The sequence below is a fragment of the Podarcis liolepis genome (genome assembly GCF_965112155.1).
Source record: "Podarcis liolepis genome assembly, chromosome: 1".
Taxonomy (NCBI): Eukaryota; Metazoa; Chordata; class Lepidosauria; order Squamata; family Lacertidae; genus Podarcis; species Podarcis liolepis.
The window spans coordinates 14,610,152-14,634,063 of NC_139554.1; the positions used below are offsets into that span (position 1 = coordinate 14,610,152).

Genomic DNA, 23,912 nt, shown 5'->3' on the forward strand with positions numbered 1-23,912 from the left:
CATGGTTTGGCGTAGCATTCAGTGCAAAGTAGGCTGATACATTAGCTGTTATATTAGCTGCCAATCTAGCAGTTCGAAAGCAGGCCAGTGTAAGTAAATACATCGGTACCGCTGTGGTGGGAAGGTAAACAGGATTGCTGTGTGCTCTGGTTTGTGTCACAGTGTTCCGTTGTGCCAGAAGCGGTTTAGTCATGCTGGCCACATGACCCAGAAAGCTGTCTGTGGAAAAACACTGGCTCCCTCGGCCTGAAAGCGAGATGAGCGCCGCAACCCCATAGTCACCATCTACTGGACTTAACCCTCCAGGGGTCCTTTACCTTTACATTATATTGTTTTGGGAGAGCCTGCTATTTTTTTATATACTTTAACCCATCCATTTGGACTATAACACAATATATTTACTCAGCAGTGAATGTCTTATTGTTATTTTTTGACTGGACCCTACACCAGCAACCTTTAGCATTCTTTCCAACCGTATTGTGTGCATTTTTTTTTTGCCAACCTTGAGTGTTGTTGAAGCTGAGCAGAGATATGCACTCACATGTTTGGAAGTTTGACATCCAGTTAAGACTTCCTCTTTGCCTTTTATTTACATTTAAAAATCTGTCCTTGGCTCCACACAAAGCTTCACAGTAGCATTGAGGTCACAACCCTGGGAACAGGAAAACAATATTTAGCCCGCAAGAGAATTCCTGTCTGATAAAAATTATAAGGGAAGAGCTTATTTTCATAAAAGTAGAGGGTACTTTTCAAAAATTGAAAATTGGGGCTATACTGATGTGGAATAATTTGCACACTGAATTTATTTATTTGGAATTACCGTATTTTGCGCTCTATAAGACGCACCAGACCACAAGACGCGCCTAGTTTTTGGAGAAGGAAAACAAGAAAAAAAATATTCTGAATTTCAGAAGTCAGAACAACAAGAGGGATCGCTGGGCAGTGAAAGCAGCAATCCCTCTTGCTGTTCTGGCTTCTGGGATAGCTGTGCAGCCTGCATTCGCTCCATAAGACGCACACACATTTCCCCTTACTTTTTAGGAGGGAAAAAGTGAGTCTTATAGAGCAAAAAATACAGTATGTCTTGTTCCATTCTAGGGCTTTTGTGAGTCTTCAGAAGAACATTTCAAAGCTGTAGGAGAGCCACCGAGACCATATATCTGTTCTATCCATCTATCTTGATCTGGCAGACAGATGATGTACTAAAGTGTTCTTTCATACCATAAAGGTCAAGGTGGGATGAAGGTGGTCTTGTAGCATGCTTGATACAAGCTAATGGATATCAGCAGCACCTATAGATACATAGCTATATTATAGACACCAGGAAGGTCCTTCAGACTCTCACTCTCTTATTCTCTGCTCCCATCACATGTTCTGATTCCCTACTGAGCTTCCTGGTAAATTTACAGATCTTGTTTTGTAGCAACATAAGGTTTAGAGTGTTCAGGAGGCACGGAAGAGAATTGGAGTATCCACGCATAAAGAGCACATTCCTGATAATTAAACCATGGCTGCATCTACATAGCTATAAAAAACACTCTGAAAATGCTCTGACAAAAAAAAAGTAAAGCTCACAATGAAAAATTTCATAGTTCTGATTTCAGCTCTACAGTGCCATCTGGGGCGCAAGTGTTATAACACATTTATAACGTGTACAGTCATACCTTAGTTTAAAGTAGCTTCAGGATGAATATTTTCGGGTTGCACTCCGCGGCGATCTGGAAGTAATGGAGCGTGTTACTTCCGGGTTTCGCCACTCGCGCATGCGCAGACGCTCAAAATGACGTCACGTGCATGCACGGAAGCGGTGAAACGCGACACACACAGATGCGCAGACACGCAGTCGCATCTTACGTTTACTTCAGGATGCGAACGGGGCTCCGGAACGGATCCCGTTCGTATCCAGAGGTACCACTGTATGTGTTTTACTAATGTAGCTGAATCCCATGGTTTGGGCCATTACACACACACACACACACACACACACACACATTGCGGTATTATAATAACTGTTCATATCAGTTGGCTTAAAAGAAATACATTTGTTTTTCACTTTAAAGTGAAATCTGTGCTGTTTTGTACCATAGCTTATCCATAGCTACTTGTGGGTAAACTGATATATTATTGATTTGGATTTTATACATGGTGACAGCAGTAAAAGGGTTAGAGAAATTAATAAAAGGTTTCAGCTTAAAGTAAAGAAAACATCTAAGGTATGTGAGACCACCTCCTTCAAAATAGGTAAATAATTTTGGAGGTGCAAGGTGGTTTGCCACAGCCACCATCTGTATACACACATACCACCCTTCCTCCTAGAAAACCCCAGGGGCAGCAAACAAATGATACAACAATAAAAACATTTAAAACAATTAAGATCCTTTGAGGAGTCCTGCTTTGGACCAATATATTTGGGGAACTGGCAAGCACTGCATCGGTCATTCTTACTGTGCAGTCAACAGCAGTAATTCATCTAACTGATTAATCAACTAAACATTTGACTGGTAACCATGTCTTTCTTTTCTCCTTCATTTGCATATTATATATTTGGCAGCGAAAGCTCAGGATTTTTTTTTAAACCGCTGAATTTCCACATCGTGTACTTTTAATTTGACTTGCCAAAGAGCTTTGTTTCAGGAGTAATATAGACGTCCTGCCCTGCAGGTAACAACAATAGTTTTAAAATAGGAAAGCAACTGGCTGCTTGTTTTTCTTTTCTGCTGTCTTTAAAAATGTCATTTGCGGTCTTTAGTTAACACCTGCCAGCCAAAGGAAACTGGGAGTGTAACCTACAAGCAACATGAAGTCCACGAGGGACTTCTTTGCTGTTACCTTGGAAGGTCAACTTGGGATTGCTACAGACACGGAAGAAAAGCAGAAATATACCCAGGGAAGAAAGACGACAAAAAATGCCTCTTTGGTTGAGAATTAAACAAGGAAGTCCTGTTTTCAGAGGGCATTGCTTTTTTCTTTTAAAATGTTGGATCAAAAAGTATTTAAGGATCAAACTGCATATGCAGTTAGGATACAGTTCAGTAGAAAATGCAGTTATTTTTAGCAAACATTTAAAAACAAACCAACAAACAAACCTGGAGCCAAAATTTGTGGTAAGGACCCCTTGCAAACTTTATCCCCCTCTCAAAAAAATGGGGGAGGTAATCACACAGCTGAAAGAGGGTAGCCTCTTTAAATCACATGAACATGCCTCAGTGTCCTTCACAGGTTCCTGAATAGACTCTTGCTACTTTCCATCTCTGCTTTTCGCACAGACTAGTTTGTCAGCAATCCTGCAGGGAGGTCTTGCTGACTCATTACCAGATTATGTGCCAGCAAAGCAGGTGAAGCCTCATCCCTCTGGGATGCTGACAAACATTGCAGGTGCATATGCCACTGCTTCTGAAGGAGATTCTTGTTACAGCAGCCATATCTCATCGCTATTATCAGAGGAGCTCCAATGTTTCCTCTTTATGCATGCATAAAAATGCCAACTACACACTGGTGGAAATCTAGAGCAGAGCTCTCTCACACTTGTTTCTCTCCCTTTTGTCCTTTGTCATCATTGTAGTTATTTTTGTTTTTGTTCTCACATGACTTCAGCTGAGAGGCAAGAAGGTCACTGCCTTCAGCTGTGTACAGCCATGTGCTGTTACGCAGAACAATTTAAGTAGACATTGCCTCCTCTCACAGCTAGGTAATTTAGGATGTGACCCAGCCCCATCTTCATGTTTAAAATACAAGATCACAGAAGCTTCCACACCTACAAAACCTGCTGGCCATCTTTTAACCTCCCAACTAGATTACTGCAAAGCACTTGACATCAGATTGGCTCTGAAGAGTTTGGAAGCTACAGCTGGTACAAAATGCAGTCTTCTGGATGTTGGTGGGGACCCAAAAAACCTGAACACATCAAATTTGTGCCTGTAGCACTGGCTACTAGTAGGATTTCTGGCCCAATTCATAGTGCTGGTCTTAATATTAAGATGATTATGGAGCTGTCCCAACATGTCACCAGCCCATCACACACAGTAGGCATATGGACCTTGTTTTCTCAAGTAAGCAGGATTATCCTCCATCTGAAAGTGGAGGATATTGATATCAGTCCCTTGTTGTGGTTAGATCACTTCCTGGCAGGATCTATTAGGATGGTCCACCCTCGGAGGCTGATGGAAGCAATGGGTTTCCAGATGGCTCTGGTGGATTTTCTAGGTGATATGACTGGCACTCCTGTCAAAGCCCTGGCCAACTTCTGGAACATCCAAATAGCACGGGCCATTGACATTATCACTCCTGAGGGGCCTCTTCTGCTTCATGGAGCCCATTTGACTCTCTGGTATACTCCAGAGTTTAGGGTGATAAGCTGGGAGACGGCTCAAATGCGAATGGATGAAAACTCCAGTCGAATGCAATCAAACACAGGAGAGGACTGATAAGCATACCTAGTGGCAGTGAAAGCAGCAAAGAAGGCATACTTTGCTGCCTCCACAGCATCCTCATTGTGCCATCCAGCAGAGCTATTCTGGGTAGTGTGGGGCTATTTACAGTCTGGCCCAAAGGAGCTGATAGAACCAACAGTAAAATCGCTTGCATCTATCTGCCTGGACCTTGGCTCCACTGTTAACAGCAGATGAAACTCGAGAGGTGTCCAGAGCACTCTCTAGTCCTGTTATGTTGGATGAATTTCAGCTAGTAAGGCTCAAGGATGTAGACAAGATGCTTGGATCGGTCAGGCCAACCACTGTGCTCTGAACTCTTGCTCCTTTTGGCTTTTTAAAAGAAAAGAAAATATTAAAAACACATTTATTCGAAAGGTACCCTTCAGCTTTGTCCACTGCCACAATACAACCTCTTTTGATGTACTAACCAAACTTACCATCACCCTCAAAATCAGTAAATAAATATTGGTTCAAATGAGTTGGCAATCCAATAGGAAGCCTATGGAAAATCTTGGGGGCAGGAAAGGTCAGGTAATTGCCAAGCTCTTAATATTAATTTTTTTGTTGCATTGCATGTTAGGTAATGCATTCAATTTATGATTAATGTTCTCATTTTACTAGAAATGTAGAATTTAGCCAGAGGTCAAAACATAAATGTATGCTAAGCAAACCAGAGTTTCAGGGAGCTGTTGGCTAATGGCTGCAACTGGTTATGAACTCAATATGGTAGAAATAATCTTTTGTGACTGCAGAGACAATGTCGTTCTCCTGGGCTTAATCTGCTTTAGGCCTAGTCTGTATGTAGGGTTTAGGCATGGAACTCTCCTCTTTTGTCATTTTGGGACTACATCAAGTATTTTTGCTGCTGCTGCCAGGCTAGTCAAGCATTAGCACAGACACACAAGGTAAGGTCAGAAAATGAGGACATTCTTTGTTAGAAAACAGACCATATTGAAATGATACACAATTTAAAATCTTTCCTAAACTGCCTAATATTTAAAATATCTAAGCAGTGCCCCCTCAGACCACATGAAAATTGCTAAGGGTCTTGACAGACCACTTAATGATTTTTTTCTGCGTGCTGTAGCAATTGTAATGCACTGTGCTAGATGTTATATTTGCAGGAAAATGTTTTTATTAGTTTTCAAATTCTTATGGAACCACAGAGACAAGTAAACAATAACCAAAACTCAATAATATGGTGGGGTAGGGAGATGTAGCTCTCAATCTGAAACTATATGAAATAAAATCCTACCATGCTGAATAGAAATGATTCGAAACTTCTTGTTACTTAAGGTAAAGGTAAAGGTACCCCTGCCCGTACGGGCCAGACTTGACAGACTCTAGGGTTGTGTGCCCATCTCACTCAAGAGGCCGGGGGGCTGTCCGGAGACACTTCCGGGTCACGTGGCCAGCGTGACATCGCTGCTCTGGCAAGCCAGAGCCGCACACGGAAACGCCGTTTACCTTCCCGCTAGTAAGCGGTCCCTATTTATCTACTTGCACCCGGGAGTGCTTTTGAACTGCTAGGTTGGCAGGCGCTGGGACCGAACAACGGGAGCGCACCCCGCAATGGGGATTCGAACTGCTGACCTTTCGATGGGTTCCTTAGAGACCCTTTAACTTATGTGTTATTTTTTCTGCAGTAGCTAAATTCTATATATACTGTATTGCACACATACACAATTGCAGTTTGTTCAGAAACATTGCTAAACTGCTTAATATTTAAAATTTATAAGCAGTGGACCCCCCTCCCCCCAATCACTTGAATAATGCTGGGTCCTGGCAGATTACTTAATGCTTTTTCTGCCTGTTTTAGCAATCATAATTCACTGTGTTTGATGTAGTATGATTTTTAATTGTATTTTTGCGGACAGGCAAAACCACCTGAATAAGGTTCAGACTACAGTGGTACCTCAGGTTACATATGCTTCAGGTTACAGACTCCGCTAACCCAGAAATAGTGCTTCAGGTTAAGAACTTTGCTTCAGGATGAGAACAGAAATCGTGCTTCGGCAGCGAGGCGGCAGCAGTGGGAGGCCCCATTAGCTAAAGTGGTGCTTCAGGTTAAGAACAGTTTCAGGTTAAGAACGGACCTCCGGAACGAATTAAGTACTTAACCCAAGGTACCACTGTACTGTTTGGAACCCCTGGCCTAGGCAAAAATATACATCTTTTAAAAGAAGTCTGAAGCAGCTGATGAATGATACTTCGCATCTGGCCAAGGGAGAGGCATTCCATACTTTTCATTTACCTTTGATCATATAAGAAAAAGGGTTCTGAGATACCAAAATACGACACATAACCCAGGAGTGACAACATTTAGAGGGCAGCAACATGAATACTAATATTGAAACGAACACTTGTTAATGTTTGCAGTGTTACAGGTAGCATGACACGTTCTCAGTGCAAGAGACTCAAGTCATAACCACATGCCGAGACAAATATATCATTGGCCATAAGCCAAATGTTTTCTACTACTGGCTTCGTGCTAAATACTTAATGCTTTTCTGCTAGGTGCCTGAAGAAAAAGATGGTGGTGGTGGGGAAGGCATGAAAAACTGAAACACTAACAATATATGCTGCTTATAATTAAGCTAGGAAAGCTCATTTCACTTTTTATATTAATATGCTGATTTATAAACACACATTATCTAATATAGGAGCTGCATTCACAGAGACATTCATGAGTCTTCAATCAGCCTCTTCATTCCCTTTCCTCCTCCTCTTTTATTCCACTGAAATGAATACTTCAGTGGAGAGATCCAATGAATAGTAGGAAATAAAAACATGATTGGAATGCAATAATCATTTCTTTATCACAGCAGAAACCATCTAGAATTACAAACAATCCGGCATTAGCAAAATAACTCGTTATATCATTGCAAAAAGACTCAAAAGATAACATGGTGATAATTGGGTTTTTAAAAATGGAAGTATTTAAAAGCTCACTGGAAACAAATCTCTTGTTTTGGCAACCTCTGTGGACAGTCAATGGCAATGTTGCCTTTCACATTTGGTTTAGACAAAGGGGCTATTACTGCTACAGAGCAGGTGCAAATTTATTTTGAAAAATCCATAGGGAAGTCCATGTTTCTGAATGCTTTGATGTATGATTTATGATCAGCAATTATAATGCAGAGCCAATCATTTAACGGCAAGCTAGCTTATGTTTATGAAAAAATAATGACTTTCTTGCTATCACTCTCAGCTGAAGAATGATTGTTATAAATCAGTATGGTATTGATGAGTCACCATTCTAAGAGTATTACTTTAATAATATACATTTTTTCCTTCATGTTCTGCCACAAAGATAAATTATATTTCAAAGATATACAAATGGGTGGAATCATTGGTGCACAGCAAGGCTGCAGTGGTCTGTATATACAAAACAGAACAGCAAACAACATATCCAATTGCCTAGAAAACTAGAGGGGAAAGGTTTTTAAGCCGGTTTTAGTATGATCAGGTGGTCAAATGAACCATCAGAACATGGTTAAGCAACATAAGACAAATTTCAGCAAAAAAGGAAAGGCACTGGGAGATCACAAACTGTGATCCCATAGCATGTTTATGGTTGCTAAATACTGGCTAGTGTGTATTTACTGTGGAGGAGTATGTATCTGTCGCAGTTCCACAGAAGTATCCTTGGGAATGTTCCTCTGAAAAACACAATCTTCCAAATATGAACAAATATTTTGTAAGTGAATTTTTGTTATGCAATTTTATCTTTTCTGTATATGATTTAGCACTTTTACATCTCCACCTTTTATAGTTTCATTTGCCTTGAATGCTCATGGTTTACAAAGGGGGTCCACCAATTTCTTTTTTATTTTTTACCATAATTCAGGACCCCATGAATTATGGCCCATTGGTTCAAGCTTCTATCCTGAAATGAAGCCACATATTGGGACAGAGAAAGTCAAGAGCCATTGTTCCAGGAATGAATAGTTCTTCCTGAGTGAGGACAAATGTTGCCATCATTCATGAGAATATATGCAAATGAAGAAAACACAAAACGGTTTAAATGAAACCTTTTATTAAACACAGGAGAAATTAATTCTGAAGTCTCCTCAAATACTTTGATAATTCTCTAGTGTTTATGTAATTCGTCAATCTGAAAACTGAAAGCTAATTAAAATAAATTATATTCCTTATTTCAATTTTCTTATACTGTACACAAATCCATTTGATAATTGTTCATGTAATAGAAGAATCATCAGGATCCATCACTGATTTATTTCATCTTACTTCACAAGTACTATCTGCCTAACCTATGTAGTGGTGCTTACAATGTTACCATTGTTACACCCCTCCAAATTTACCTGATGGAAGCTGTTCTTATATAAACTAGGAAGAAAAGCACTTCGACTCTGAGCTCAGTGAGGCGGGAAAAAAATTCCCATGTAAGAGCATATGTGTAGAAAGTGTGCTTTATGATGCTTTGGCAGCCAGCTTCTGCACAAAAGTACAATATTATTTTGAGATGATTTAGTGTGTCAACTAGGTGGAAGGGAAAGAGCCTTGACCATGCTGAAGTAGCATGTATGTGGATCTTACTCCAAAAATAAAAGCTGTCTTCCTTCAAATTTATATCCTGAGGAAGTAATATGTAGAGGAAACTCATTGTCATTTGAAAATGGAGGGAGTGCATGATGTGAGCTTCTCTGAAAAAACAAATTTGGTCTATAGCCAAATCTGACCGAAGTCCTTTCATGTACTGAGAAGTATGACTATTGGAGGCTGAATGCTCCTTAAAACAAGAACATTTATGCTTTATCTAGACACAGGATAATAAGCATGCAGTATAATTCTGGCTTAACACACAACGTTAAGCTAGAACAGACAACTGCTAAACAGAGAGACACACATCATTTATGCTCAGCAGAGCAGTATGCGATCTAAAAGTAATTACCAATGTGAACTGATGTCTAGAAGCACTCTTACATTTCTGAGCATATACATTAATTCTCTCTCTTGACAGCAGGGTAATTGGCAATCGGAATACAATGAAATAATTAATAATAAAACAACCAGCACAAGATAGTCCAAAGCCATCAATGAGAGGTGCAGCAGTAAACAGACAATATATCCTAAAGCTGTTGGTTTATCTAATTCCCAGGAGTGTTAAGAAGACTATTACAGTTGCTTTATTATAAAGAAGTAATTTGAAAAAGTGCCTACAAATATACTTTTAGAAAACACTTTAGAGCTAAATGAATTTAAGTATTGAATTTTTGCACTTGTTTTAATCATGTACTTTTGTCATACTATGTACAGTCAAACCTCGGATCCCAAACACCTCCATTTTGGAACGTTTTGGCTCCCGAACGCCAAAAATCCGTAAGTAAATGCTCCGGTTTTCAGAAGCCGATTGCTCAAGGCGGCTTCCGCTTGAGTGCAGCAAGCTCCTGCAACCAATCAGAAGCTGTGCCTCAGTTGTTGAACATTTCGGAAGCTGAACAGGCTTCCAGAATGTATTACATTCGACAACCGAGGTTTGACTGTATAATTTAATCCCCCCATCCTGCCCAAGTTCACCTGAAGTGTAGCTCACATGCTTTCCTTTTTCTTACTACAAAATAGTTGCTCTGGAACGTAAGTGCCAGCTTGTAGATCAAGATGGCAATGAAATAATGGAGCATACAAACATATTTTTCAGATCAGGAAGAAAGATTCCTTTATTTGGTGCAGTTCATCTCTCACCAAGGATGCTTTTAACTACGGTTCTGTAGCATAAACAATGGTAGTTGAAGTAGAATGGGAAGTGCTGTTCAACTTGCATTCATGTAGCTTCAAATATCTGATTTTAAGAAACAGCCACGGTTGCCACTTGATTCCAGTAATAATTAGGCCTTTCATCAAATATATACAGCACTGTGACCTACTAGCTTTCAGCTTCACTCTTTTTCAATCCAAATCTCTTGCAAGCTTTCTCAAATGCCACTTGTCCCATGAGAAATGTGATGGTAAAATTTCGTTTATACCAATCTCTAAATTTCAGAACCAAGGAAACAAAGCAACATAAAACACAATTAGCCATCTTGAAATTATTACTGACAGTAAAAGATGTAAGATTTTGAGTTGACTTAATCGGTGCTTTTTCTTTCCTTGCCAATTAAAGCAAAATTACTTTAAGTTTTTAAAGTGCTTATTCAGATGCCCTACTTCATAATCCATGTGTGATAATGCATGGCTCCAGGCAAGTATCTACATATTGCAGATAGACTTTTAAAGAAACTTGATGACTAATTATATCTGTAGTTACATAAGCTATAATAATGTGATACCAATGCAGTGCGGAAAGAATTAGCTTAAGGGACATCCCAGTTATTTCTGTTTAAAGGATTATTGTACACTTATGTGTAAAAACTAAACCAAAAAATATTTATCAAAGACTTGACCCAGTATATCAAAACCATTGACCTAAGTAAACACCAGGATAGATGAATATCTTTTTAATGACGGAATAAACATTTATAATGAAGTGAATCTATGCACATCTACTCAGTAGTAAGTACCATTAAGTTCAATGGTACTTGCTCCCAGGGAAGTGAGTATAAGTCTGCAGACTAATATTGTGTTAAAATTCCTTAGAAAGTTGCTTGGTTACGTGATTAACATTCAATGTTATTCCCCTCCTTCCCAGATTCCTTTCTTTGTATGCATATTTGTTTTATTAAATTGTGAATTTGTAGAGAGGATTATGCATTATAAATTGCTGTATGATGCCTAGCATAACAGTAGGAAAAGCATAAATAATTAATTATGGTAAAGCAAAGATTCTGACTCTTAATGGAATAGCAAAATGCGGAATCAGGTGGCAGCAAAGAAACAAGATCTGTGTGGTTCAGAAAAGGTTTTGCTAAAAAAAGTGGTTTTAAAGGCAGACATGAACAAGAAAGATAGAACTGCCTACACAGATAAAGAGACACAATTGTTCCAGGAATCATATTCTCACCTGTTATAATAGAAATGTTTTTTAAAGTTTTTACTTAAAAAGGCTTTGTAAAATTCAGCCATTTCTTCTGCAGACAATGTTATTTTCTGGCCTGAAATAAAAAAAATCACAATACCTAAGTCAGAATGTTTTAATCATCATACCAGTACAAACATTTAAACATAAATCCCTTGCAAAAACTGAACTTGACTTTTCAAACACTCAGACTGTAGTCTAAAGTTTTGCTATGGATTTCATTTATCTTCCATAAATCACAAACTCTTAGCTTCCTTTCCTATATGTAATCAATGAATAATAGTGACTTTTTTAATGGGATTTTTGAGAGTGCACTACTAAGGGCAGTAAAAAAAAAAATTCCTTCTTAGAAACTGAAGATTCATAGCACAACTTGGAATTCAGGTGTAACCTCTCTAGGCTTCTGCCATAAACTATAAGATTCTCATTACACTCTTCTCTGAGTTCTCTCTGTTTTGTAAATTAAGTGCCAAGGAGTAACATAACACCCTTATACTGAAAGACAAAGTTTGCTTAAGAAATAATTATTATTTCTGCTAGATTAGAACATTTTCTAAAATGTAAATCAGAATCCTCCCCATAAGAAAATGCTGTGAAATATAGAAACAACAATCTAACCTTTTTCATCTCTCAGTTGTAGACCTTTGGATTTCAATTTGGAACAGACAAATTCTTCTTTTTCCTGTAACAGTATCAGGAAATTTTAGAATATAAGGTTTTTGGCATCTTAGTTTGCTTATTTCACCTCAGCAATAACTGCTACCAAGTGTAGGACTTTTAATGATCCCTGATCCCACTCCATCAAATATATTAACTGGCTGACTAGACGATCTTCAGCAAACAATTTATGGATTATTTTGCAAATAAGCAATCTGTAATGCAGGAAAATTACTGGGGTAACTTCTTACTAGCCTACTTATCTATTTGGTTGACCTGCAGGCTTGGGAAAGGGTCATACAGCAGTACATTCAGTTCTCTGTCCCTTCCATCTGTAACAGGAGAGGCTGAATTTGTTCCTGCAGGCAGTGATTCTTACCAGAGTGACATCATAAAATATATTATTGGGGGCATTTATGTATTAAAAATTATTCTTCTGATTCTATTTTATTCTTAATAACTACGGGGTGCAAAGATCAGGCCTCATACAATAAGGCAAGAGCAAAAAAATATGCTGGATGCCTCTCAGCAATTCTCCCCACAAACTTTTAAGGACTCCCAGCACCACCAAGTGGTTTTACACTTCCTCTGCATGCTTACCTTTCTAAATGATATATTCTGGTCTGCCCAGAACTGTTGATTCCAAACCTGAGTTTCCTGTCTAAGCTCTCTAAGCCTTCGTTCCAGGGGGGATTCGTGTTTGGATATATAAAATATTACTGGTCGGAGGTTTGAACATCGATCAGGAGGACCAATCCAATCGTGGCAAGAGTGTGAAGGAGGGCAAAAACTTGCAGCCTTAAAAAAAGAGAGGGTTTTTTAAAATAGTAGGTTTTTCTCCCCAAAGGCACCACAAACTTTTTCAATTTTATCTGAAAACCTAAGGTACCCAAGACACTAAAAGTTAAGAAGTGAGTATTAACAGGTCTACAGATCACATTTGTTCCAGTTCACATTGGGAGAAAAATCTATGATATCAAAGATAATTTATATGGTCCATAACCATGTATTTCCTAGCCTATCTTTGTAGCCAAAAGGACTAAAAATGTGTTTAAAATCAACAAATTAAAGCAGAGGTACTCACAATGATGATTTGCACCCAGCACCAATTTCTGCATTTGTGCAATACAGGATTCTAATAAACGGCATATGCATAGTAACTGAAGAACATAAACTGAAATTAAGCCTATGTTTTCAGTATCTCACTTGGTAGTAAATCCATTTTAAATGAATAGGCCTTACTTCCAAGTAAACTTGGCTAGGATCATCATGCAAGAATACTGTATAATATCCACTGTGTCTACCTACTAAAACCTACAATCTGCCATGTTTTCTAAAAATAAAAAAAAAGAAAGACGATAAGTAACAGTATGTAACTACAGTATTCAAATCAGCATAGCCTGCCAGTTCTTTATCATTTTGGAATACAGCTCATATGTGTTGATAGTTCCCATCCCAATCAGACTTTGAGATACCATCATATGCAAGTATGTTAAAAGGATCACAGTAATAGCGTTCAGGCACCTGCCTTTATAAATTATTTTTAAAAGCAGAGACGGGAGGGGGGAGTGCTGCTACTCACACATGCTCTGCCCACAGCAACCCAGAGCACATTGCTCCCAGCTGTGCGGAGTGTGTGTGTGTGTGTGTTTTTAACATACATTTGCTTGAACACAACGCAACATACATTTATTTAAGTTCTACTTATGTTCAAGCAATTTCAAGCAGAAGTCCTCTGCAGACCTACCCTGTACAACACAGGGAAAGTAGGGAAATGAGGAGGGTGCAAATGTGTTGAGGATGCTGGGGGCTGGGTCTTGCTAACCCAGGCCTAAGATAAGCCCTTCTGGCTGTCTTGTCTGTGGGGATGTAGCCATCTCTGTAGTGGTGTCCTGACTATAGAATCCTCCCTACCTACAGATGCAGTCAACCTGTAAATTGATAGGCTTCTGGTGCCAAATTGAAATGCACTTATTCATCCAAACTTTTAGTGGTGCCAATTAGACAGGCCAAGGTTTTGGAATTTGGGGGATATTATGTCTGTTGATAAATTGTATCTGTATTTGATGCTAATTTTTGTCCTTATGTTTTATTGTTAGTATGCATTTTTATCTGTATTTTACTTATTTGTTTGTGAACTGCCCAGGGATTCATTTGAATGATGGACTATTTAGAAGTGTGACGAACTAAAACTGGGAAACGCTAAGTGCACAAGCAGCACTGGATTCAGCTAACAGTTATTTGTGCTTATTTTGTCTCATATAAATAAGACCAAAAAGTGGTTACCACCCATCATCTGAAAGCCATTGATGGGATTTGCTGAGCTGCTCCTGTGATGTCATGGAATGCTCACAAACACGCTAACTGCTTTTTGAAGGAAACGGTGACAGAATGTTAATAATAAAGTGGAAGAGTGAGTTGCCTGGGGAAATGGTTCAAGGGGCATCTAGCAGTGTTTCTCAAACTTGAGTTCCTAGCTGTTGTTGAACTATAATGGAGTTGTAGTTCAGCAACAGCTGGGCACCTATGTTTGAGAAACACTGGAAGAGGTAGCTCACAGAAACATGTAGAGCAACAAATTTGTTGTGGGTTCGAACCCCACATGGGGTAAAAAGATTCCTGCATGGCAGGGGGTTGAACTAGATGACCCTTGTGGGGTCTGTGAAATCCTTCCCCATTTTATCTTCATAATCTTGGGTCACCCACTACACCAGCTTTTTCTAACCTTAAACCCTCCAGGTGTCTTGAACTCCTCCCACTGCATGCAAAAAGTCCCACGTTTAATGTCTAGCAACTACAGGTAGGGCCATGGAAGACTCCTGCCTGAAACCCTGAAGTGATCACCACTGCAGTGACCCAATGGTTCAAAGCAGCTTCCCACATGCCCATCCCTCAGCCCGACCTGCTTCACAGTTGTTATGAAGACAAAATGGGGATGGAAAGGAACCGGTATTGTGTAGTGGTTTGCTGGTCTTAAACCAGGATGGGGAGGGGCAAGATCCAGGTTCAAATTCCTGCTCCGGCCACAAAGCTCACCAGGTGAGCTTGAGCCAGTTACTTCCCCTGCAGCCTCACCTGCCTCACAGGGCTGTTGTGAGGATACCATGGGGGGGGGGAGAGAAGAGAACCAAGCAGGCTGCCTGGAACTCACTGTGGGAAAAGCAGAATATAGGCTGTAATGAGTAAGAAAAGACACGTAGGTTCGGACCTCCTTGAATAATGGGATATAAATAGCCAGTTTGAGTCCCCTTCAGGTGAAACAGTGGGTATGAATAAACATGATAAATAAAAATAATAGGAGAAATGAAACGGAAGAATTAGGTTGGAAAGCAGAGGCCTCAGTTTGAAACAAATACAAGCAGCAATAACCTCACCCAAAGTTTCCTTGGAAGTAAGGCTCGCTGTGCTGAACAGGGCTTACTCCCGAGTAAATGTACTTAGGACGCACCACCGACTTTGGTCGCATAGTTGTCAACTTTTCTCTTTTCTTGCGAGGAATCCTATTCGGAATAAGGGAATTTCCCTTAAAAAAGGGGAAAAGTTGACAGCCATGCTGGTGTCTCTGAGGGGAAACCCCCGCCATACTTTCCCTCGCCTCCAATCTCCGCCACAGCCCCCATTACCCGGCTTTCGTGGGGCGGAGATACACCCCCGGCCTCAGGCCCTCCGCCGCGAGGGGAATCCCCGGGGGAAGAGGAGGAAAAACGGCCGCAACATGCGCGTGAAGTCACCACCGCCGTCGCCGGGCGGCTGAGGGAAACTCGGCTCTTCACAGCCGCCGCCATCTTTCGGCGCACGACCGACGCATGCGCACGTCGACCCCTTCCACCCGGTCGCCGGGCAGATAACCGGCGCGCGCAAGGTCCGCTCCAACCCTCGATAACAGGCAACGGTCGACTTCTGCCGTTCCGCTTTACGGCAGGGCGTCGCGAACGCCGAACGTCGCGATCCCTCTCCAGCCTCAACAAATAGCCGTAGGGCGGGGAAGGCGGAGAGAGAGAGAAAAAAGGACGAGGGCGCATGCGCGCACGCGCCAAGAGAGGCTCAGGTTAGTCCCCGCCTCAGGTTAAGGCAGGCTAAGCTGAGGGAAAGGAGGAGGAGGAGGAGAAGAGTGTGAGGCGACGGTGGGTTGACCGGCGGAGTCCGGAGACGGCGGGGCTGAAAGGAGCCTGGTAGCTGTGGCATGGCCGGCGTGGCACGGCTGGCGCAGAGGGAACGAGGCCGGAGTCGCCTCACTGCGCCTCCCCGGCGCCCCTGAAGGAGAGGCGATGCGCTGACCAGAAAGGTGAGGGGCCGGGTGGGCGAGGGGCTAAGAGGCCTGTTGTTGTTTATTATGAGTATCCCCTGAGGAAGGCAGAACAAGGCGAAGCTAAAATAAAAATGGAGCCCCCCCCAGCAACCTCACGCCCTTGGTTGCGGGTTCAGAGAGACTCGTGACAAGTGGTCGTGGGAACCCGGTGCGAGGCACTCGGTGTTGCAGCGTAGCGGCTGGTAGGTTCTTGCTCCGCTTGCGTGTTGAGGGAGAGATAATTCACCAGAAGATGGGAAGCCATAGTAGTGGGGGCTGGAATAGGGAGGCGAGTAAGTGCGGGCTTTAAAACGGCTACGTGTGAGTGGTAAGTGAGAGGGAGATATTGCAGCCAGGGTGGCAGGAGAAGGGCTTTCACCTGATAAGAAAGAGGGGCAGGGCTCGTGCCACCTTCATGCTCACAACAACCCGTGTCTACTGGAAGTTGTCATTATTTATTAAACTTCTATACCACTGGGCGGTTTGCAAAAAAAACACACACACCAACGTGCATAGTAACAAGTTGCTCCAGTTGGTGAGGAGAATAGTAATCCTTACCTCTCGCTTTCGCACATTGGCTTCCTTCCAGACGTAGACGCTGCTGCGTAGGGTTGTAGATCTCATATTGCCTGGTTTAAAAACAAATAAAAAGTGAAAAGTTCCAGGCCTGGTCCTATTGGGGCAACTTGGGAAGGGCCCGACCTGGGTAGGGGAGGGTCTCGGGACGCAGAGCGGCCGTGGCGCGCCTCTTTTGCTCACCCGGTAATTTCACCCTTTTGCCAAAGCGGATTATACGCAGGAGAGGTTGGTCGGTAGGCGCAATGGTTTGATCCGAGGGAACGATCGCTTTGGGCAGGTGGGAAGAGGCCGACCCTACCTACTTGCGGGGACGGGCAGAGGAGTTGTTGTTGTTGTTGTTGTTTAGGGGGATTCAGAGCTGCCTGGGCCACGTTGCGCGGATTGGAAACCGCGGCGTGGGCATCATGGCACGCGCGGGCGCATTTGGACACCGGTTGTAGGATTGCGTGGCGGGGAGAGGAGGTGGGGAGCAGCTGGGTGGCGTCTCTGTAGCGGGGGCAAGGCATAGTAGGGCTGGGCGAGTGGCTACACCCTGTAGGGGAGAGGGAATCCCCCTGTGGGGCGGGAAAGGGAGCTTATGGATTTTAAAGTTGTTGGGAGAGGGAGATGCCAGCCTAGGCCTGGCAAAACGCGGCGAGGGGAATTTTCCTTCCTTTCTCTCCCCCCCCCTTCCTCCATCGAGCTCCTTCTGGCTGCTGAAGCTGCTTCCCGTTTTCCTGGCGCCAAGCTCCGGCTTTGAGCCGCTCCCGGAGAAGCGACTCGGCTGCCCCAGGCGGAATTAGAGTGTCCGGCATTGTGAAGTCACTGGGGACCGAGGGCGGCGAGGGAGGCTGCCCGCGAGCTCCGCCTGGGGGGAAGCGGCCCGAGCTCGGGGCTGATTCCCGGCTTCCTTCCTGCAGGAATGTAGGGTTGATATAGGGGGCGGGGGATCAAGCTCTGTGCACGGGGACTCGCTTCCCCCAAGGGGCTTCTCGCTGGGGTGAGAACGGGGCGGGCGCCGCTGGCTTTGTGTGTATGTGGGGTGGTGGGTGGGGCAGGGAAGGGGAGCTCCCGGGTGGGAGGGCGGCGGCAGCAAGAGGCAGATGAACTGGAGACAAGGCCATATAGGCAGGGAGGGAATTGGGAAGATCCCAAGGAGGTATTCAGATGTTGCCTGGCCAAAGGTCTGCTTGCTGTGGTTTGAAATGTTGAGAGGGCACAGCTGCCTTATTGCTGGGGGCGTTGGAGACAGGAAAGTGAAAGTGTAGTACTGACTGTACTGCCTATATTATCATGTATCTCATTACTAGCCTGACCAGGGCAAGTGAAGATGAGCGGTATCTTCTTTTCCTTGTTTAGCTGCTGCCTTTTTCTGGCACCAGAAGAGTAATGTTTGGGAAGCAGATGGCACTATCATCTTTCATTTTCTTCCTCAGTGCATCAGCTACTTTGTTCTGCCTCGCCTGTGATGTCTAATGACAAAGGAAAGAAAACCCTCTTCTTGGTGTGCATATGATTGGGGGGGGGGGGCAGGAGAGGCTCATGAAACATACTGTTTGCTGCTTTAGTTAAAATGCACAGGATCAAGCCGTTAGTGTGTGACAGTAAACAAAATTCTAGGAGATACCCTTTTAAAATATTTTTTTGAAAAGATCCAGAGATGTCATGCTTTTTAAACTGTCATTTCATGAAACTCAATGGGACATACATAGGGTAAGTCCTCTTTTGTTTGTGGACAGGTATTTCCAAGACTAGATGTTGGTAAAAAGTGAAATGTTAGGTCTTTGTAGAATTAGAGCAGAAAAGTTGAATTTTCAAAATATTGACTAACAAGCAGACATGTATTTCAAGCATCAGTTATATCTGATTGTATATTTGCATTATTTCTAGCTCTGTTGGAACTGGATGAAGAAAAAGTATGGATATGGGTAACCAACATCCTTCCATTAAGAGGCTACAAGAAATACAGAAAGAAGTCAAAGAGTTTGAGTCACAAGTAATATCCTTCAGTGGTCTGTCTAGTGACAGAGCTTACAAGAAACTAGAGAGAGTTTTGACTAAACAACTTTTTGAAATCGATTCTGTGGATGCTGAAGGCAGAGGTGATGTTCAGCAAGCCAGGAAGAGGGCTGCCCAGGAAACTGAAAGACTGCTTAAGGAACTGGAGCAGAATGCAAACCACCCCCAAAGGTTGGAGATTGAATCCCTGTTTAATGAAGCACAATCATTGGTGGAACAAGAAATCACAGCTTTTTACAAAGGAGGCAATTGTGTAACTGAGGAATTTGAAGAAGGTATTCAAGATATCATCTTTAGGCTCACTCAGGTGAAAACTGGAGGGAAACTCTCTCTACGGAAAGCCAGGTATCGCACTCTGACCAAAGTGTGTGCTGTTCAAGAAATTATAGACAGTTGTACAAAGCAGCAGCCTTCACTGCCATTGTCCAGTGATGCACATCCTTCTGTCTCTAAGATTAATTCTGTCATGGTTGATGTGAACAAAGCGAAAGGGACCCTTATTGCTGTTTTAATGGGAGTAAATAACAATGAGACCTGTAGACATTTATCTTGCGTGCTCACTGGCCTGATTGCTGATCTGGATGCCTTAGATGTATGTGGCCGTCCAGAAATAAGGAACTACCGTAAAGAAGTTGTGGAGGAGATCAATAAATTGCAGAAATACCTGGATCTTGAAGAAGAAGCTGATGCCACTTCTGCTTATGACTTGGCACAAAACAGGTGCATTATAAAAATTGAGGAAATCCGCAAAAAGATGAAAGAGATTCATGCTTCTCTTTTAAAAGTAGAGAGAGCTTCAGATTTATACCTGAAGTCAAAAGCAGAACTGCAAGGGTTAATTGCACAGTTGGATGAAGTGAGTCCAGGCAAAAATCCTTGTATCCGAGAAGCCAGGAGGAGAGCAGTGATAGAAGTACAAACCCTCATAACATATATTGACTTAAAGGAGGCACTTGTCAAGCGACAAATGTTTGCAGAGCAAACAGAAGCAGAACCCGCATCACATAAAGCTGTTTGGAATATTCTTGGAAACGTGTCCCAAATTCAGCAAGAGGTGCTGTCTTTCGATGGAAACAGAACTGATAAGAACTACATGAGACTAGAGGAGCTCCTCACCAAACAACTTCTAGCACTTGATGCTATAGACCCACAAGGGGATGAGCACTCAAAAGCAGCCAGGAAGCAGGCAGTGAAGCTTGCGCAGAATATTCTTTACTACTTAGACATGAAAACAGATGAATGGGAATATTAAATAACAGAGGTCTTGTGCTGGACATTGCTTTCTCTCTTGCACTTTACGTCGACCAATCTCCCATAGACGACACAAGACCAAAAGTATATTTGCTCATCACTTACAGGCCACGTAAATGTTGGACTGAGCTATGCTGCAGCTGTCTTGTGTTGTCGCAGTCGGGCAATGACAGCAATCATGCCATTTGTGTTAGTTTTGGTCACAGCCATCTTTCCCCCATGATTTGTGATGAAGTGTTGCAGAACTGCCAAACCATCCTGTATAGAATTCTTCTACACAGTGAGAGAATGCTATCTGTCCAACATGTTTTGTTTAAGGAGTCAAAGTGAAACTGATGGAGAGAAGACAAAGAGCTAATGTCTGTTAGCCATAAACCACCTTAGATGTCACATTTTTCTGCCACTGCCCAGTTACAATCCAAAGGATTAAATGCAAATTGGTCATGGCCTTTTTTGTATGTGCATTTGATTTAGTCTCGCTGATCTCTTGCCTAAGGTTTGGCTTGATTACATACAGTGTTTAATAGTTAGGGCCTAATATAGGACTGTGTGTAGTAACAGTTTTTGCACTTAGGCATAAACTGCAGGCTGCATTTTGAAGCAATGTACTGATTCATATAGGCGTAGGTTGTTTGCAGTTACACTATGACTAGTCATTCTGAAAGCAGTTTTCTGTTTTTAAACCAGGGCTGACAGCATTGGCTGAAAAAAATTCTATATGTATGTTGTTGAAAAACCAATAAAATATAGCTTTTGAAGAATTAAGCTGAATTCTTCAATAGTCAAGAGACACCTCCCTTCACCCCTCCCCCCAAAAACCTGGACTCTTAACGTTTGTAGAACTACTTTAGCCAAATTTTGTGATGTCTAAAATAACTTGCTTCCTGACACACTGGGCAGCTTCTAAATGACTCCTTTGCATTTTTCTGGTTTGAATGATATTATTACAGCTTTTGGCATGATAAAAAATGAAGTAAGTGCTTTTACACATGAATTTGGCCGGAAACCATTAGTGTTCGTCACAGTTTCATGTGTTGCTGATACGCTCCAAATCCTTCTGGACTTAGTTCCTTTCAGTTATTTTGGTGAGCTATGATAGTATCCTTAGCTATGTGTGATGGCAAGATGTTTGTACTTATATGCCTTAGATGTGTGTGGTCTGCTATACTTATATAGTTTTGAATCTTTCAGGCAGTTGGAATGGCAAACACTTCGAAGTGTTTCTATTTTTGATTGAAGCATAGTTGTCTATTGTGTTAGCTGTATTGATTTAGTTGCATGTATTGTTATCATTTGGTAATTGCTGCTGTGTGTTTCTTTCTCCTCCGCCCCCGCCCCATTAACCCAATGGATTCCCTGAATCCTTAGAGGAGCCTTACAACTTAGTAACTGTCAGATCTTTTTATGTCTGACCATATTCCTAAATAAACTGAACTCATGTTCAGTGTAGATTGTATGCTATCCTGTTAGTAGTTTTGGGAAGACGAAACCAGCATCAATCAAAGTATTTGTAGAGTGCATTCTTAGTGGCATGCAGAAATCAGCAGTAGATAGAAATAAGTTGTAAAAGAAGTAACCAGAGTTTCTCAGATAGCTCCTGTAAACAAAATTGCTGACTTACGGAAGATTATTTCTTTGAAATGGCTTATAAATGTAGATCTTGGATTTGTAAATAGAGTTTCAATATGCAATTAAAAGAAGCAAGGCTATCCTTAGGAGACGTGCCTTTTTAAGCGACACTTGAATTTACAGCACCTTATAGCTATGACTAGCTGGCTTCATGCTGCTTCCCAGTGAAGTAGTCTACCCTTTAGACTGCTTCTACCCTTCAGCTCTAATATGGATAAAAAATATTCCTCCACATTTGCAGGACAAGAAGCTTGTTCAAAGCTTGGTGTTACCTCTTTGTGTTTATAGGCACTTGCTTAGCAAATTTTTGTCAAGGAAATTTATGGATTCAGTTTCAGTCTAGGTTAAATAGAACCCAATGCTAAACAATAGACTTGTTGGATCCTTCGCCATGAATGTCTTTCCTTTGCCCTTTTCTGCTTTTTTCCAGTTTGAGTCCTTAATGAATTGGTTAGCATCTATAACTAAAAGTAGTTCACTTTCAGTAAGTTCTTTTAGCCATAAAGGTTTTGAACCCAAGTGGTGTGCATATAGAGTTCCCATGTGCCTTGGATTCCCCAAGTCACTTTATTTTCAAAACATGCATGTTTCCCCTATTCCCCTTTGCATACACTGCTGCCCTGACTTCAAATTCATTGATGAAGCTATTGTTTATATGAGAACTTCAGATGTACAGAACTCATTGTTTAAGGAGCTCCTAGATTCGGCTTCAGATGGAATGTTTACTTCAAGAGGTGACAACTAAACAATGCTTATTAATGTTTCAGTAACAGATTCATGGTACTTATTTTTTCCTAGTGATTTCATCTTTCATTATTATTTTTTTTGTAAACATACTTAAATGTTCATATATTACCTGCCAGGGGAATGCTGCTCTTTAACTATAGACTCCCATTATTTATTCCCATTCCTAAGATTTGCTTCTCATAGTTATGTAGCATGTCATAGGTGCTGATTTAACAGAAAATCATATGATGAAGACATATTCCAAAAGCTCAACGCCCCTGGTTTTCTTTTTAAAGAAGAATGCCTATTTCATGAGTTTCAATGTACAGCATTTAAACTTATGTTAAGATCTTTGGTACAGTATAATTAATCAGTTTATGCATGAATTAAAATAGTGAACTAAACAAGCTAAACCAAAAAGTCTGTTAATGTGGATTGTAAGAAATCCTTGTTTTGTGCTTTGAAGAATGTACTTTTTGTATTCAATATGCAACCAGGCTGGGAAATATGCTTCTTTCCATTTCAGTGGGCTAAAGATGTTTCCTGCTTTTGAATTACTCAGTACTGGACCAGCTCAGTCTGCATTTTTAAAAGAATTAAAATCTTTTCTGTATGGAGTGCCATGACATTGTAGCAAAATAAGCATAGTGATGTGATTTTGCTGAATCTTTAAACATCATGATACTATTTTTTTTCCAGATTATGATTGTATTGCTTTAGGAAAAGGGTTGATCCAAGCAGCCTTGTTCTGATATATTTGCCAGCAACCATGATCAGTTAATCTTTCATCTGATCTGTTGACTTTAACTCTTCTTTTGCTGTGATCAACAAACTCTTGAAATGAGTCCCTGCACTTACGCGGCTTCTAGGTCCCAGCACTTGGTGGTACAGATTGTGCTTTTGTTCCTCATTTTTTCTTAAAATTTAATTGACATGTTAGACTTTGTATAAATACAATACTGCTTTTCAGAAAGTGTATTGACTTCATTTTTATGTACAGTATAGAATTGTTTTGGTGTGTACAAATTCATCAGATATTCCTAATAAAGCATTTTTATGCTTTTCTTCTTGATAATTCATTTCAAGATCAAACTCTTTTCCTTCTTTTGATAATGGACTTTCCATATAACAGTGAAAGAATGACACTTTTCTTCTGTACTTAGCAAACTGGTCTAGGTGTATGTTTAAAATGAAGATTTGCCTTCCCCACCTTTTGATAAAGAATGGAAATGTAACATCACTAACAGCGGCGTATAATAGAACACCACAGCTTAGTGAAAACATTTAGGCACCTTATCTTTAGGCTCTGGTTAGCAGTTTTCTAAAAGGTCTGAATCTAATAAACATAACTGGGAAATATTTTATCATCTATATAGTA

General features: G+C 41.3%; 2 protein-coding genes and 1 long non-coding RNA gene across 5 annotated transcripts; 1 reads left to right on the forward strand and 2 right to left on the reverse strand.

The window, feature by feature from the left end:
* Positions 1-8,452: 8,452 nt before the first annotated feature.
* Positions 8,453-16,063, reverse strand: COA8 (cytochrome c oxidase assembly factor 8). The gene is made up of 4 exons (XM_083520338.1): positions 15,687-16,063; positions 12,025-12,088; positions 11,392-11,482; positions 8,453-10,423 (listed from the first exon to the last, which is right to left on the reverse strand). The coding sequence occupies exons 1-4, from the start codon at positions 15,846-15,848 to the stop codon at positions 10,318-10,320; spliced, it is 423 nt and encodes a 140-aa protein (XP_083376464.1). The 5' UTR covers positions 15,849-16,063; the 3' UTR covers positions 8,453-10,317.
* LOC310685823 lies at positions 12,660-15,675 on the reverse strand. Its single transcript, XR_014515557.1, has 2 exons — positions 15,438-15,675; positions 12,660-12,861 (listed from the first exon to the last, which is right to left on the reverse strand). It is a non-coding gene; the product is annotated as an uncharacterized lncRNA (long non-coding RNA).
* Positions 16,064-16,188: 125 nt separating the features above from the next.
* On the forward strand, positions 16,189-23,598 carry BAG5 (BAG cochaperone 5). 3 transcript variants are annotated; one of them, XM_083519404.1, is made up of 2 exons: positions 16,189-16,348; positions 18,800-23,598. In XM_083519404.1, the coding sequence occupies exon 2, from the start codon at positions 18,828-18,830 to the stop codon at positions 20,178-20,180; it is 1,353 nt and encodes a 450-aa protein (XP_083375530.1). In that variant the 5' UTR covers positions 16,189-16,348; positions 18,800-18,827; the 3' UTR covers positions 20,181-23,598. The 3 variants fall into 3 exon arrangements, with proteins under 3 accessions (XP_083375530.1, XP_083375529.1, XP_083375531.1); XM_083519403.1 differs by lacking the exon at positions 16,189-16,348 and adding an exon at positions 17,734-17,909; XM_083519405.1 differs by lacking the exon at positions 16,189-16,348 and adding an exon at positions 18,050-18,068.
* The last annotated feature ends 314 nt before the right edge of the window (positions 23,599-23,912 follow it).